General features: G+C 42.1%; 1 protein-coding gene across 3 annotated transcripts in view; it reads left to right on the top strand.

The window, feature by feature from the left end:
* The window catches only part of CORO1C (coronin 1C), an 85866-nt gene that overhangs the window by 29895 nt on the left and 41473 nt on the right, over positions 1–14498 (top strand). For all 3 annotated transcript variants that reach the window (XM_008004587.3, XM_037996574.2, XM_037996575.2), the window contains one exon: positions 266–465. In XM_008004587.3, coding sequence (XP_008002778.3) covers positions 266–465 — 200 coding nt within the window. The remainder of the gene's footprint in view (positions 1–265; positions 466–14498) is intronic.

Here is a 14498-nt window from a genome sequence, read left to right as displayed (position 1 = left end):
CATTGAAATTAAAACTGATGAGCTGTTTCTGGATCTTGAATTAGGAATTTTTCATTTCTTTGTAATTCTTTCCCTGACGCATTTTGCAGTTGTTTCCAGATATGTGCTGCTAAAAGAAATTTGGATTGCAATTTGGCTACTTTTTAGGAGAGCAGACAAAATGCCATGCCATTCTGTTTTTCCTACTTGGAACGTTTCATTTGTAAAAGTAAAGCTTTTCAGTTTGGTGCACAATTCTAACATAATTCTCACTCTTCCTTTGCAGACACAATGAGGCGAGTGGTACGACAGAGCAAGTTTCGGCATGTATTTGGGCAAGCGGTGAAAAATGACCAGTGCTATGATGACATCCGGGTTTCTCGTGTGACCTGGGATAGTTCCTTTTGTGCTGTCAATCCCAGATTTGTTGCCATAATCATAGAAGCAAGTGGGGGAGGAGCGTTCCTTGTCCTCCCTCTGCACAAGGTGGGTAATTTGATCTTCCATTCTGGTAGACACCTTCTGATAGTCTCCATATTTTTTCCTTAATAGATTGACAGTTCACTAAGAATTGTATTTGTGAAACCATTAGACTCTGATGTAATTGAGGTTAAGTTCCACATGCCTTACTAACCACATCAGTTTTTCTCTAACAGAGAATCATTAAATAGAGTAGTGACCTCTGTTCTGGGGATGCCCTCTATGGATGAAAAAATTCTTATAATGATGTTGTGAGCATGGGCAGGCATAGGAATTTTAAGATTTCATTCTTAATCATCTGCTTTTCACAAAAATTTTTCTTTTAGAGTGCAATTTTAAAAACAGGCTTTTACTCCAAAGTAAAGTTTTAAAAACAGTTACATTTTCAAATGGGCAGAAATTTGTAAGATAATATTCTCTTTTTTGTGAAGTCATAAGGATGAGCCCTTTTTCTCTTCTTTTTTCTTTCTTTTTTTTTTTTGAGTAGGAAATGGAACAAGAACTGAACAAAATGTCCTCAATACAGATTTCAATTCTGGACAATAATAAGTTTCAGCATAGGATTTAAACAGTGTTAACAAGTGGGAGAAATAAAGGATCTTTACTGAGAATGGTTCTATATGTTCAACTTCAGTGGGGTTCCAAGCCCTCCTCCTTCCTTTATCCTCCCAGAAAGCCTGCTCCCAGGTGGGAGATTAGATAGGAATTTTGTGCACTTGCTGACCAATCATGAATACGGCAGATCAAAATCTGTAGTTACTTTATCAACAAATCCCAGAATTGCAAATAATGAAGAAAAAAAGCTGTGAAGAGGGCCTAGAAACAGTTGTTTTCTGGTTAGCTTTTAGGAGGAAGATGAGTTTGGTGAGTCCTGAGCTCCAATGATAAGGACTTGGTGCTGGTGAGGATGCAGATGTTGAGTCGTATGACAGCTGTTTCCACTCTGCTGAAAACAGCAGGGGAAGTGGATCCCTGCTGTGTCTGAGCCCCTTATATTCAGGGTGCATCTCATCACAATGGACCGTGTGATTCTGAGAGTGGTTACAATAAAGTGAATTTCTGTCAAAGGGTTGTTTCCCATTGTGTGTTGATGTTTTTTCCTTGGGAAAACTCTCATTGGGAAAATGTCCAATTCTCTTGGACTTTTGTTTCAGAAATGCTGGTGACTAACTTGTTTTATTATAACATCTAATTTTTACTTCAGTGGCCAGATAGATAACACAGTAGAACCATCTCCTAACCAAAGAAGGGAGATGGGTGCCTTTGGGGAACAAATTTGATATGTGTTTTCAAATGTACCTTCTTATTGGCGAAGATGAATCTTTTCATTAAGTTGAAAATTTATTTTCTCTTTGGATACTTTTATTTCTGTTCAAAAAATTGTTGTTCAGTGGCAAATAAGTATACGACACTGTTATAACTGTTCTTAATCTGGTTTTGGAGTGGGGATTTGAACTCAAGGCCAATTGGATTTGGTCTCCACATTGTTTTAGCTTATTCCTTCCCCAAGAGCAAGGGACATTTGGAAACCTGACATTTTACTGGTAGGCTTTATGGCAGCCAACTGAGAAGATAGCCATAACTTGTCAGCTAAGGTCAGACACTGGAGCACAATGATCTGTTTTGGAGTTACGAGTTTTTATTTCCCCTTTTATAGACTGAGGGATAAATGTAAGACATTTTTTTTCCTTCAAAGAAATGGAACAAGCCAATTAAGAAGCACAAAATAGACATAATGAATGGCTAATCTTCCTCTGAATTCAGACATTTCATTTCAACTTTCACATCCACAAAGGTTCTGTGTCTTTGCTTTTACAAACCATGAGAAACTGAGTTTCACTTACCCATTTGAGGGAGACCTGTATGCAGTGCCCCAGTTAACTGATCTTATGATTTGGTTTTCCCTTGCATTCAATGACCTACACTTAATGAATATGTCCTTGTATTTCGTTCTTTAACCAGCATTGCGGGAACTAGGATAGAATAAGTTGCTTTATAAATTGTCATGTTTAGATGAGGTTTTGCTTTTTAGAGGAGCCTCAAGAGTCTTTCCCAGGCTTTAATACTGTCTGTGTAGCTTTGCTCCTTAAATATTAGTTTGTTTTAGAGGAGGTGACATTGGTATAAACTAAGCCCTGTGACAACTATTAGAAATAAGATCAATACTTGGGTTTCTGTAATTGATAGGTTCACGTGTACTGTGTGAGATTTTTGTGTATTATAGTGTGTGTGTTTAGCTCTTAGTGGCAGTGTGGCATAGAGGAAAGATCACAAATCTGGGAATTGATGAGCTGTGGAGTTCAGTCCTGGCTCAGTCACTGACTTGTAGTGGGACGTGGATGTGTCTCTTTATCCTTCCGCTCCTCCGTTTCTCTCTCTATAACATAAGCAGCTGTGTATAAAAGTTACTTTCTGGCCGGACGCAGTGGCTCACACCTGTAATCCCAGCACTTTGAGAGGCCGAGGTGGGTGGATCACCTGAGGTCAGGAGTTCGAGACCAGCCTGGGCAACATGGTGAAACCCTATCTCTACTAAAAATACCAAAAACATTAGCCAGGTGTGGTGTCAGGTGCCTGTAGTCCCAGCTACTTGCAAGGCTGAGGCAGGAGAATGGCGTGAACCCAGGAAGCAGAGCTTGTAGTGGGCTGAAATCATGCCGTTGCACTCCAGCCTGGACAACAGAGCGAGACTCCATCTCAAAAAACAAAAGTTATTTTCTGCCTTGGTAATTCTAGGTGATGTCAGAAATGCTTCTCACCCTCCCATGGTTCTCAGCTATGAAGTGATTTCCAGTGCAGCTGGTGTGTACTCAGAATTCAGCAAACACATTTGTTCCATTTTTGTCCCCCTAATTCAATGTATAACTTTGGAAAGTAGATGCCTTTTTACTCCTGACTGCTTTTTCACTAAGGCAAAGCTGAGCCCAGCAAAGAGGAGTGGTCCTGTGGTCCCTTATGACAGTTGTGTGCCTGGGGAGTTCTCAGAAGGATCTGCTGTGGCAGGGCTTGGCACATGAGCCCTGGAGCATCAGGTGATACTTGCCTTTCTTTTCTTCTGAGTTGCTATTCCTACCTGAGATGCTGGCTGGTTACCAGGCATCAGTAGCTGGTAGAAAATAGAACCATCTTCCATGTTATCAGAAAACCTACATTTCTCTATGGGGCTGACTGCCTTCTTGATATCTACCTTATAGTTTTGGTATAGTCATGAATATTTGAATAATGGTTATACATTTTACAGCTGATATTTGATTGTTTATACAATATGAGTGAGTCTTCGTATGTGATTAGTTGGTTTGATTGTCTATAAGCTGAGTACATGCTGTGTGCCAGCACATGTGCCCTTCAGGAGCACTTATGTCTAAGAAAGCGTCCTAGCAGATTGCTGGCACTGAGGTGTTTGTCTCCTTGTTGGAAGTACAGCCTCGAAGAAGAAATATGATGGGGACTCCAACTACACGGTGAACCCATTAATCCCTTTTCAGTACAGGGCTTTGTAATACTAGGGCTCTTTACCCTGGAAAAGAGACTCCTATAACTTTAGTGTCTTGGCAACTATGAAATAGTTCTATCATGAGGTGTCGCTTTGGTTTAAAGGCAAAGAAAAACTAAATTCCCGGTTATAAGATGAAGTTGTGTTTGAAATCAAGATAGCAATGATGTTTAGATGTGTGTTAGGCTCCAATACATGTTGATAGCAGCCTGGGATGATTTTAAACATGAACCTTAAGAGGTGGGTATGGCTTTTAATAGTTATCTCGTGGGCTTCTGAGAATGTTTTCCCTTTTTTGTTTCTGGTTATAGACAGGCAAGTTAGTTTTGGTGATGCATTTGGGACTCTGTACATAATAATATTGAATATGTACACGTTGGAATTAAGGTGGATTATGACCCTTTCAGAAAGGCTCCCATTTGAAAACATGGTTTCCCATGAATTTCTTTTGAAAGCTATTTAGTGTCAGCAGTAAATAAGGCTTATTATTGCAACCTCATGAGGCTTGTGGTTAGATTCTGGGAGAATGTAAAATAAGTTAGATATGGTCTCTGTCTTCTAGGACTTAACATCTAAAGTGAAAAGAGTAATAGGGATAAATACATCAAAGCCCATGCATATACAAAGACACACACACACATGCAGCAAGCAGCATGCTTAAGAATGAATGTATGCTTATTTTAAGCGTATGGTTTATGAGGTTTTTTGTTAGGAAGGTTTTATTAGGGAAAGTGGGATTTTTGAAGCGGTTGCTGCTGGAGGAATATGGAAAGTCCTCAGTCGTGAGGTGGGGTGATTGAGATTAGCACACGTGATTCTCGCTCTCTTTTGTAATGCTTCCATCAAGCTGTGGCTTGCCACTCTGCCATGACTTTTCAAGGTGTGGCTTAGTGCATTTACTTATTCTTTAGTACTTCAGAGGATGAATAATAGCAGTCTTGCTGAACACAAGTTGGCTTTGTGGTTTTGGCTATGAGGGATACTTTTTTTTCTTGCCACAACTGCACAAGCTGCCTTGTCTCAAGAGCACACAGGTTTTCAGCCCTCTGTGTAATCTACCACGTTGGCATGAATAAGCCTTTCCTTTGTGGAGCAGCCACACTCGTGATGTAGATAGAACTGAGGCATTCCCTCCCTATTGTGAACCGTGGAGGCTCATACACACCAGTGTTTCTGGATAGACACACATACAACCCCTCGCCTTCCCCCACCACACACACACACACACTCTTCATATCACAACAAGCCTGTAAATCCTGCCTTAAACAAGTAAGAGTGGGAGGAATCAGTATGATATGCTCTAGATCTCTTGACATTCTCTTGGGTGGAGGATGCAAACTAGATGGCTCCTGTCTTCCCAAATTGGTTTCTTTCTCCCTTCCTTCCTTGAGTATTGTGAAGTACTGTGAAGCAACTTTGGTAAATCAGAGTGATAGCTGATTTCACCCTCACAGTAACTGCCTGGGACAAGAGCACTGCTCTGGCCAGGATAGGATGGGTATGGCCAGGTCTCTTAGTTTTTTGGGTCATGATCTCTTCCTCTCTCCCATGAGCTCCTTTGTTGTAGCTGTGTGGTACTTTCTTATACACAACTGTGTTTCTCCCATTTATTTTAGGAACTGTGTATGGGAATATTTGGGATCTTGCTTTATTTATGTCTGTGAACCGTTTTTCAACTCATGTTGCAGTTTTTCATCTAGGGTTTTATGAAAGAATTTAGCTCTACAGAAAATCATTCGAATGACTGTTTTTTTTAGTTCTCCCAAGGATGATACATAGCCAGTCTTCTAGATGCATAGGATGGGAAAGAGCTCATTGCCTATAATAGCATATATTACGGCATTAGGACTTTAATGTCTTATAGAACCTAGGTTGATGAGGGCTGCTTTAGAATGTTTCTGTCATGTTTGTTGAGGAAGAGATCTTGATTCATTTCAGTCAGTATTCCACTAACGATGCTACTTGGTGGTCTCTTCTTACTGTTCAATATCCAGCTCAGATGTTGCCTTTGATTATTTACTGAAACAGAGGAACTCATCCATTGGGTTATCTTAGTTGCTTCTTCATACCACTGGTACCACAGGCTGTATTATCACATTATTAAAATTATTATTCACTTAACAGATGGAGGGAGTGGTTAGAATTATTTGCTCTTGATCTCTTTACTCACTTGGATAGAGGATGCAAACTAGGTGGCTATGTATATGGTAGGCTTTTGTGCAGGCTCTCCAAAAACTTGCCTTACTATATTGTGGTAGGTGGCCTCCCACATTGAATAGGGCTGGCCTGTGTAACCACAGGGTATGGTGGAATTGATGGAGTGTGAATTCTGAGACTAGGTCATAAAAGCTCACTGGCTTCTGCTTTGTCTCTTTTGGAGCTGCCATGTTGTGAGGATACTCCAGCAGCTCTGTGGCAAGGTCCATAGGACCTCCTGACGACTGCCAGCACCAACTTAACCAAGCGATGAGCCATCTTGAAAGTAGATCCTGCAGCCCTAGTCAAGCCATCAGGTGACTGCAGCCCTGGTTGACACTATCTCATGAAAAACCCGGGGCCAGAGCCACCCAAATAAGCTGTTTTTGAATTCCTGATCCTCAGCAACTCTGTAATAAATGTTTATTGTCTTAATCAGCTGAATTTTAGGATAACTTGTTAATCAACATTTGATAACTAATACGTATATTCTTAAACTGTATTACTTGACTCATAATGTTAGTTCACACAATTCATATATGAGTAATTCACAATGACCTAAAAGGCTTTCTGGTAGTTTTGAACACTGTATTTCCACCTAGCCTTTAAAACAAAAATCTACATAGAAATATAATATCTATATAGGTATAAACATTCTTAAGTCCTAAGTGAATAATTGAGGGATTCCTTGCAATAGCAAGAGAAAGTTATGTTATGTGGCAAGATTTTGTTATCCTGTATTCCATGATACCTTCATATAACCTAAAAAATGTGTTATAAGATCATAGTCATTATCTCATACTTAACTTCAATTGTGTTACTAGTTTTCAGGAAAGAATGTGCAATGTTAACATGGATGGGACTAAAAGTGATGTTTTATTTTCTTCTTTATAATTACCTGCACTTAAAAATATTTTTTTTGCAATGAACTTATATTGAGATTCTGAAAAATATTATCAGTAATATTACCAGAGTACATAAAAGAGCTAACTATTGCTTAAATGTTTGTAAAATTTAATACAATACTTTAAAAAATCACATTCATTCATTCACATACTCATTCCTTAGTGCCTGCATGTGCAGGGACTTGTGGTGGGTTTTTGCTTTTTTTTTTTTTTTTTTAATTGAGACAGAGTCTTGCTCTGTTTCCCAGGCTGGAGTGCAGTGGTGCGATCTCTACTCACTGCAACCTCCACCTCCCAGGTTCAAGCAGTTCTCCTGCCTTAGCCTCATGAGTAGCTGGGACTATGGGTGCGTACCATCACGCCTGGCTAATTTTTATATTTTTAGTAGAGACAGAGTTTCACTCTGTTGGCCAGGCTGGTCTCAAACTCCTGATCTCAACTGATCCTCTTGCCTTGCCCTCCAAAAGTGGGGTTACAGGCGTGAGCCACCACGCCCAGCCAGGCTTTTAAGAAGCTTCAATAACTGTGTTTGATCTCTCCAGGGGGGTGCTTTGTGCATGAAGTGCTTTAGCACTGGAGTGTGAGAGATCAGTTTCACCCTAGGCTTAGGAGGTAAGGAAGACATCACAGAGAAGGTTCAGTTTGAATTCAGGTTTTGTTTTGTTTTTTTTCTCTGTGTAGGAGCTAAAGATGAAACAGAAGAGGAGCCAACCCAGCTTTTAAACTGTTAAGTTAGTAGAGGGGCTCTGTCCCCAGGAGGGCAAAGAAGTAGGTGGTCAGCACATTCCTCCTTCAGACTCCAGGATCTCTAGTTTAGGTGGATTTTTATAGTATTGCAGAAATAGAATATTTGATTGGAAGGGAAGCAAATCATTTATGCATAGTGTGAACTAACATTATGAGTCAAAAGAAGCTGAAGGATAGCTTTTTGGAGAAAATCCTACGTTTCGTGACCCTTTCACTTTCAGTGTGAATTTGGCAAAATTGGTATTTTCTTTGATTGTTATGGGGAAAAGAATTAGAATAAGCACTGTTTTATATTTAGGATCTTTGTTATAACTAGATCAGCGTGGCATCTTTCCTTTATATCATCTTTAGGAAAAAGCAGTGACTTCTGTCACCTTCATAGAAATGAGACTGCAGAATGTCAGCAGATTGTACGTGGATTGTCCTCTTCATGAACAGTGTCTCCATTTTTTCACTTGGTAGGGTGGGATCATTCCTCTGTTCTACAGTTGTAGAAATTGGAACTCAGATTGAGTGGTTGTCTAAGACCGTGAGGTTGTTTGTGGATTAGAACTTAGGTTGCTGCATCCTTATTTGATTTGTACATGTATATTTTTCTTAATTTTTTTTCTGAGTGTGAACAATTTTTTTTTTTTTGGTATAGAATCTGTGATCTAGCCGGGCGCAGTGGCTTACTCCTGTAATCCCAGCGCTTTGGGAGACCGAGGCAGGTGGATCACCTGAGGTCAGGAGTTCGAGAGCAGCCTGGCCAACATGGTGAAACCCCGTCTCTACTAAAAATACAAAAATTAACTGGGCATGGTGGCACATGCCTGTTATCGCAACTATTCGGGAGGCTGAGACAGGAGAATGGCTTGAACACAGGACACAGAGGTTGCAGTGAGCCGAGATCGTGCCATTGCACTCCAGCCTGGGCGATAGAGCAAGACTGTGTCTCAAAAAAAAAAAAACTATAGTCTAATGGACACTGAATCCTTTGCATTCTTTCTCTGGGATTAGAGAGTTTATTAACAAAAACAGTAACTTGTCAGGCCTTTCATTCTGTCAGCTCAGAGAATTGTCTTAGGTTTGGAAAATACTTGGTCTATACCATGCCTTGTGAGGACACAGTGGCAGTGATGAAATTGCAGCAGTTCACATTTGTTGCAGGCTTCCTTTAAGTGCCAGGCGCCATGCTGATAAGTGCCTTCTTTCATGGGCTACTTGAGAGGGAATGGCAGTCTCCTGACGGTGCTTTTCTGTGTGATCCGCAGTCTCTGCCAGCACCTGCTGGATTTGCATTGGCTGCATGTCCGCCTTACTGTGCATTGCTGACAGGCAATTTCCATTTCTACACATTACGGTACTCTGTTTTAGACAACAGTGGCAGTGCCGGTAGCCCTTTGTACAGATGTGGACGTTTGGCACTTGGTAGCTTTGGTGTTAGGGGCAGATGATTTTGTTTGGAGCCGGCCAGTGTCCTGACATGTCACGGGATGCCCATTCACTGCCTCCTGAAATAGATTCTGTCTGATGCCTGGAGCACCTTCAACTGCCAAGTATATGGGCCGTGAAAAGCTGGGGGACAGGACTGGGAGGGATGGAGGATGCAGGGGGAGGGCACCAGGTGCAGAACAATGACTTCCAAATTATGTCACGAGCTGCCAGCCACACGAGCGCGGCCTGGCCTCATTACCACATGAAGTGCCACAGAAGGGCCTTTTCATTTTCTCCTAGTGACTGTGTTTTCCACAGTCTTGCTGGGAGGGGTGGGGTGGGCACCCTGCTCACTCCCAGTTAACAATGGAGCACAAAGTCCTGGCAGAAGGAACTTCCCAATGTACCCCGGGGCTATTTTTGATGACAGTGAGTGGCTGTGACTCACTGTAAGTGTGTGCCCTGGCAGATGATGGTTTCCACCCCACCCCCTCCCCTGGAGATGAGCAGGCAGCCTTTGTGCGTTTCCTTGGCCAGCTTCTCCTGCTGCTGCAGTTCACTGATATGTCCACAGCAGCCGGCCCGCAGGCCTGACAGGGCTCTGACAGTGGTTTTTACCATATATGGCCATCAGAGCGCTGTGGCTGTCAGCCGGCCAGGATAATTTCCTTCCTTTGCTTTGATTGGCTGCACGGGTGGCTCAGAGAATGGTGGGATCTGAGAGTGTGTGGTGAAGAGAAGCCACTGAGTCAAGTGCAAAGAACGTTTAACTCTTTCCTGGGTTTGTGGAGCGCGCCTGTCTGTGCTAAGCAGTCCGGCAATTGCTGCCAGCCGAAGCCCTCACTGTGTAAACATGGTAACCCCAGTCTGGGAAAGCTGCTATATCTCTGGTAAAGAAAGGTATCTGAATACACATTACTCTGAAATAAACTCAAGGTGTCATGAACACATTTCTGCAGTCATGGTTTTGCCTAGAAGCCACCTTACAACCACATGTAGCAAATCATCTGCTCCTGCTAAGTTGAGTACCTTTGCCAGTTAGGGATGGGACCTGAGTTGAGTCCGGGGAAGACTGAGCTGAGAGGGCGTGTGATGGAAAACATGTCTGCTTTCTTGGAGGAACAGTGACTTGGGTTTCATTTCTGGCTGGCTGAATTGAGTCTATACTACAGTCCTCTTGCTTTTGTGAACTGACTGAATCATGGAGCCCAAGGCATTAGCCTCCCACCCCCCAAAAAAGTTGTAATATTTTTCTATTTTTCATCTCCAAGGAGGGTGGATTTTCATTCTGAGGCCTGTGGATTAAACCAGTGCAGAGCTGCAACGGGAAGGGTTAGCCCTGGAGCTCTTCAGCATTCATAGAGCGTTTCAGTAGATCAGTCTCCAGTGTCATTTGCTTACTATGGGGGCTTAGACAACCAGTTTCTCTATTTTCTAATTTGATATGGAATGCTTTAATTTCCCATATTGCATTTACATCTATAGTTCTTTTGCTTTTCAACTTTTGCTTTCCAGCTCAATTTTACTTTAACTAGATTCTGCCTCATCTTGGGTTCCAAGTTTTTATTTGTTCTTAGCCCAGAAGCATCATATGGAATTACTTGTGTGCAATAATGAGCAGAAAGTATTAGGTTTTCACTTTATAAATTCTTTAAGTCAGGAAGTTAGGACATACAGCTACTCTGGTTGCTATCGCATATTTGGGCAAGGTGGAGTAAGGAAATGTTAACTTTTCTGTGTTTTTGCTTTCTGATAATAAAATGTTTGTAGTTTTACAATAACTTCCCTCAGGTTCTTAATTGATTTTAAAATATGGTCTATTCAGTGTTAAACCTAGTTTTTAGAGAGGATCTGCAATGCTAAAATTATTTGTTTGGCATTTTCACTTCTGTCCAAAAAGACTGCTGTTTTTCACTCACAGGCAGGTGAATTCTCTACAGGCCCATACTCCCTCTCCCCAGCAGCTTTTGTTTCTAGCTTACCTTACCTTACAGGGTAACTCAATCTGAAGAGCACCTCCTTTTACCTCAGGGTTGGTGTTTCTGGTTCCCTTAAAGTAAAGCCTCCTCAGAATGTTTTATTCCTGGGCCATGAGCTGTCACTCTCAGGGACCAGCCTGTGCATAAGTCATATATTGTGTGCGCCCATCTTTTTGGTCTGCTGCTGAGTCTCTGTTTTATTTCTATGTGGCTGTCCCCTTGTCCCATGACCACAGTCACTCTAGCTCCTCCCCATGGAGCAACAGGGGCTTAAGAGATTCCAACAAAACATGTATCCACATAAATAATACTGTCATAAGAAAAAGGAAGTTGAAAAAAATGGAAAACCCACTTCAATAGATATCCTTTTGACTCCTTTGAACTCTGCACAGTGTGAATGGAGTCCTTATGCTTGGGCTGAAAACTTTTCCTCTACTTCTGAGCACATGTGTGACTTAACATTCTTCTTGCTGAGTTGAAGAATTCTCAGTATGTATCACCCGAAGCCTAAAATAAGTTATGATTGAAATTTGGGCATATAAAGTGATTTTGATACTCATTTTTTCCTAAAATGAAAACTTAGATGAATATCAGGTAGGGGTTTGAACAATGTGGAAATCTTTAACTGTTTCTTGAGTCAGGTCATGTATAGTATCTTTGCTTGCCTTCCCCAGGATGGGGTGGGGGCTCTTAGGCCCTTATATCTTCGGGTGTTGTAACCAGTCTGGATAATAGGGATAGAGGATCAGGAGCTGGAAAAGTACTGGAAGTGAGACAGCTGCCTGAGTTGGATTAGATAAGGGAAACCGTGTAGAAAGCAGTATGAATGCAGCACCCTAGGAAGGTTTGGATTTATATGATGCACTCCAGAATGCAAACTTGAAAGAAATTGTGTGTGGGATACCTTGAGCTTCTTAAAGGGGAATATTTGATTTGACTTATCACTTGAGTGAATGTGTGTCACTTTTTATCCCCATGGGAATTTATTACTTTGTGAAAACATATATTAGTTATGAGAGAGAGTAAGCCTGCTGGGTAAAGCATTGTGTGACTTTAACAAAATATTACATTTCCTTTCTTGCAGGAACCAGTGATTAGCAGATTGATCCATCTTTTTTGTTTTTTCAGGGACGGATTCTTGCTCTGTCGCCCAGGCTGGAGTGCAGTGGTGCGAACTCAGCTCACTGCAAACTCTGCCTCCCGGGTTCAAGTAATTGTCCCACCTCAGCCTCCCAGGTAGCTGGGATTACAGGTGCCCACCACTGTGCCCAGCTAATTTTTTTTTTTTTTTTCTGAGACAGAGTCTCAATCTGTCGCCCAGGCTGGAGTGTAGTGGTACAATCTCGGCTCACTGCAACCTCCGTCTTCCGGGTTCAAGTGATTCTCCTGCCTCAGCCCTCCCGAGTAGCTGGGATTACAGGCATGTGCCACCACACCTGGCTAATTTTTGTATTTTTAGTAGAGACAGGATCTCACCATGTTGGCCAGGCTGGTCTCAAACTCCTGACCTCAGGTAATCCACCTGCCTTAGCTTCCCAAAATGCTGGGATTATAGGTGTGAGCCACTGTGCCTATCCTGTATTTTTAGTAGAGATGAAGTTTCACCATGTTGGCCAGGCTGGTCTCGAACTCCCGACCTCAGGTGATCCACCTGCCTCGGCCTCCCAAAGTGCTGGGATTACAGGTGTGAACCACCGCGCCTGGCTTAGATTGATCCATTTTAACACCAGTTGGTAGTGTCTTCAACCGCAAACCAATGTGTGGGTCAGAAACAATTATGTGAGGAATCATTCTTACATGAAGAAACAGTCATTCTGAATGATCTTTTGTAATATGCAGGACATATTGGAAGCAAAATTCTCAATGTTGAATTTTGAGAGTTTGGGAAGGTGAACATGACTGCCGTACGTGTGTAATACACCACTAGCTGCTTTAAAAACACACCCCAGCACAGAACTTTATTGAGACACATCTGTCAGAATTTTCTGTACATGTTTGTGTACATTAACAGTTTTTTACTGCACTCAGTACTGCCCTCACTATGTAGGATGCGTGTACTTCTTAAATGTGGATTCCTTTTTAGAAGGAGATGTGAGATTGATAAATAAGATATACTGGGCTGGGCACGGTGGCTCACGCCTGTAATCTCAGCACTTTGGGAGGCCGAGGTAGGTGGATCACCTGAGGTCAGGAGTTTGAGACCAACCCGGCCAACATGGTGAAAAAAATAGAAAAATTACCTGGGCTTGGCGGCGTGTGCCTGTAATCCCAGCTACTCAGAAGGCTGAGGCAGGAGAATCGCTTGTACCTGGGAGGTGGAGGTTGCAGTGAGCTGAGATTGCATCGCTGCACTCCAGCCTGCGTGACAGAGGGAGACTCCATCTCAAAAAAAAAAAAAAAGTGGGGGGATACATTGTTAATAAGTGGAAGCTGTTGTGATTTTCCAGTAACATTGATAGGAAATGCCCTTACAACTAAGAAATACCATTTCTTCTTTTTTTTAATTTTAATTAAATTCTTATTATTATTATTATTGAGACAAAGTCTCACTGTCACCCAGGCTGGAGTACAGTGGCGCAGTCTTGGCTCACTGCCACCTCTGCCTCCCAGGTTCAAGCGATTCTCGTGCCTCAGCCTCCTGAGCAGCTGGGACTATAGGCACACACCATCACGCGCAGCTAATTTTTGTAATTTTGGTAAAGATGGAGTTTCATCATGTTGGCCAGGCTGGTCTTGAACTCCTAACCTCGAGTGATCCACCCGCCTCAGCCTCCCAAAGTGCCGAGATTACAGGTGTGAGCCACTGTGCTTGGCGTTATTATTATTATTTTTGAAACAGGGTCTTACTCTGTCACCCAAGGTGGAGTGCAGTGGCGCGATCATAATTCACTGCAGCCTTGACCTCCTGGGCTCAGGTGATCCTCCCACCTCAGCCTCCTGAGTAGCTGGGACTACAGGTACATGCCACTACACCTGGCTAATTTTTGTATTTCTTTGTAGGGACAGGGTTTGCCATGTTGCACAGGCTGATATAAATATTTCTTAAGGTTTATGTTGAATTTAGTGTGCCTAAAGAGGAATGTTTTTTGCTAAGTTATTTAAGTTATGAACTTTCCTTTTTAGAGCAATTTGATGAAGTTATATTTTTACTGATGCTTACATTTTGATTTTCATTGCCCTTGTCCCCGCAAAATGCCCATTGGAGGAAATGTTGCCTAACTCTGTGGGTTTAGTTGAAGTATCAGTCTCCAGGAAGTCGGCTGTGTTTTAGCTACTTCAAGATTTTTAAGTGTTGTCCCCAAA

The sequence above is a fragment of the Chlorocebus sabaeus genome, chromosome 11 (assembly GCF_047675955.1).
Source record: "Chlorocebus sabaeus isolate Y175 chromosome 11, mChlSab1.0.hap1, whole genome shotgun sequence".
Taxonomy (NCBI): domain Eukaryota; kingdom Metazoa; phylum Chordata; class Mammalia; order Primates; family Cercopithecidae; genus Chlorocebus; species Chlorocebus sabaeus.
Note: the sequence above shows the minus strand (reverse complement) of the source record. Positions and strands in the feature narration are given on the sequence as shown.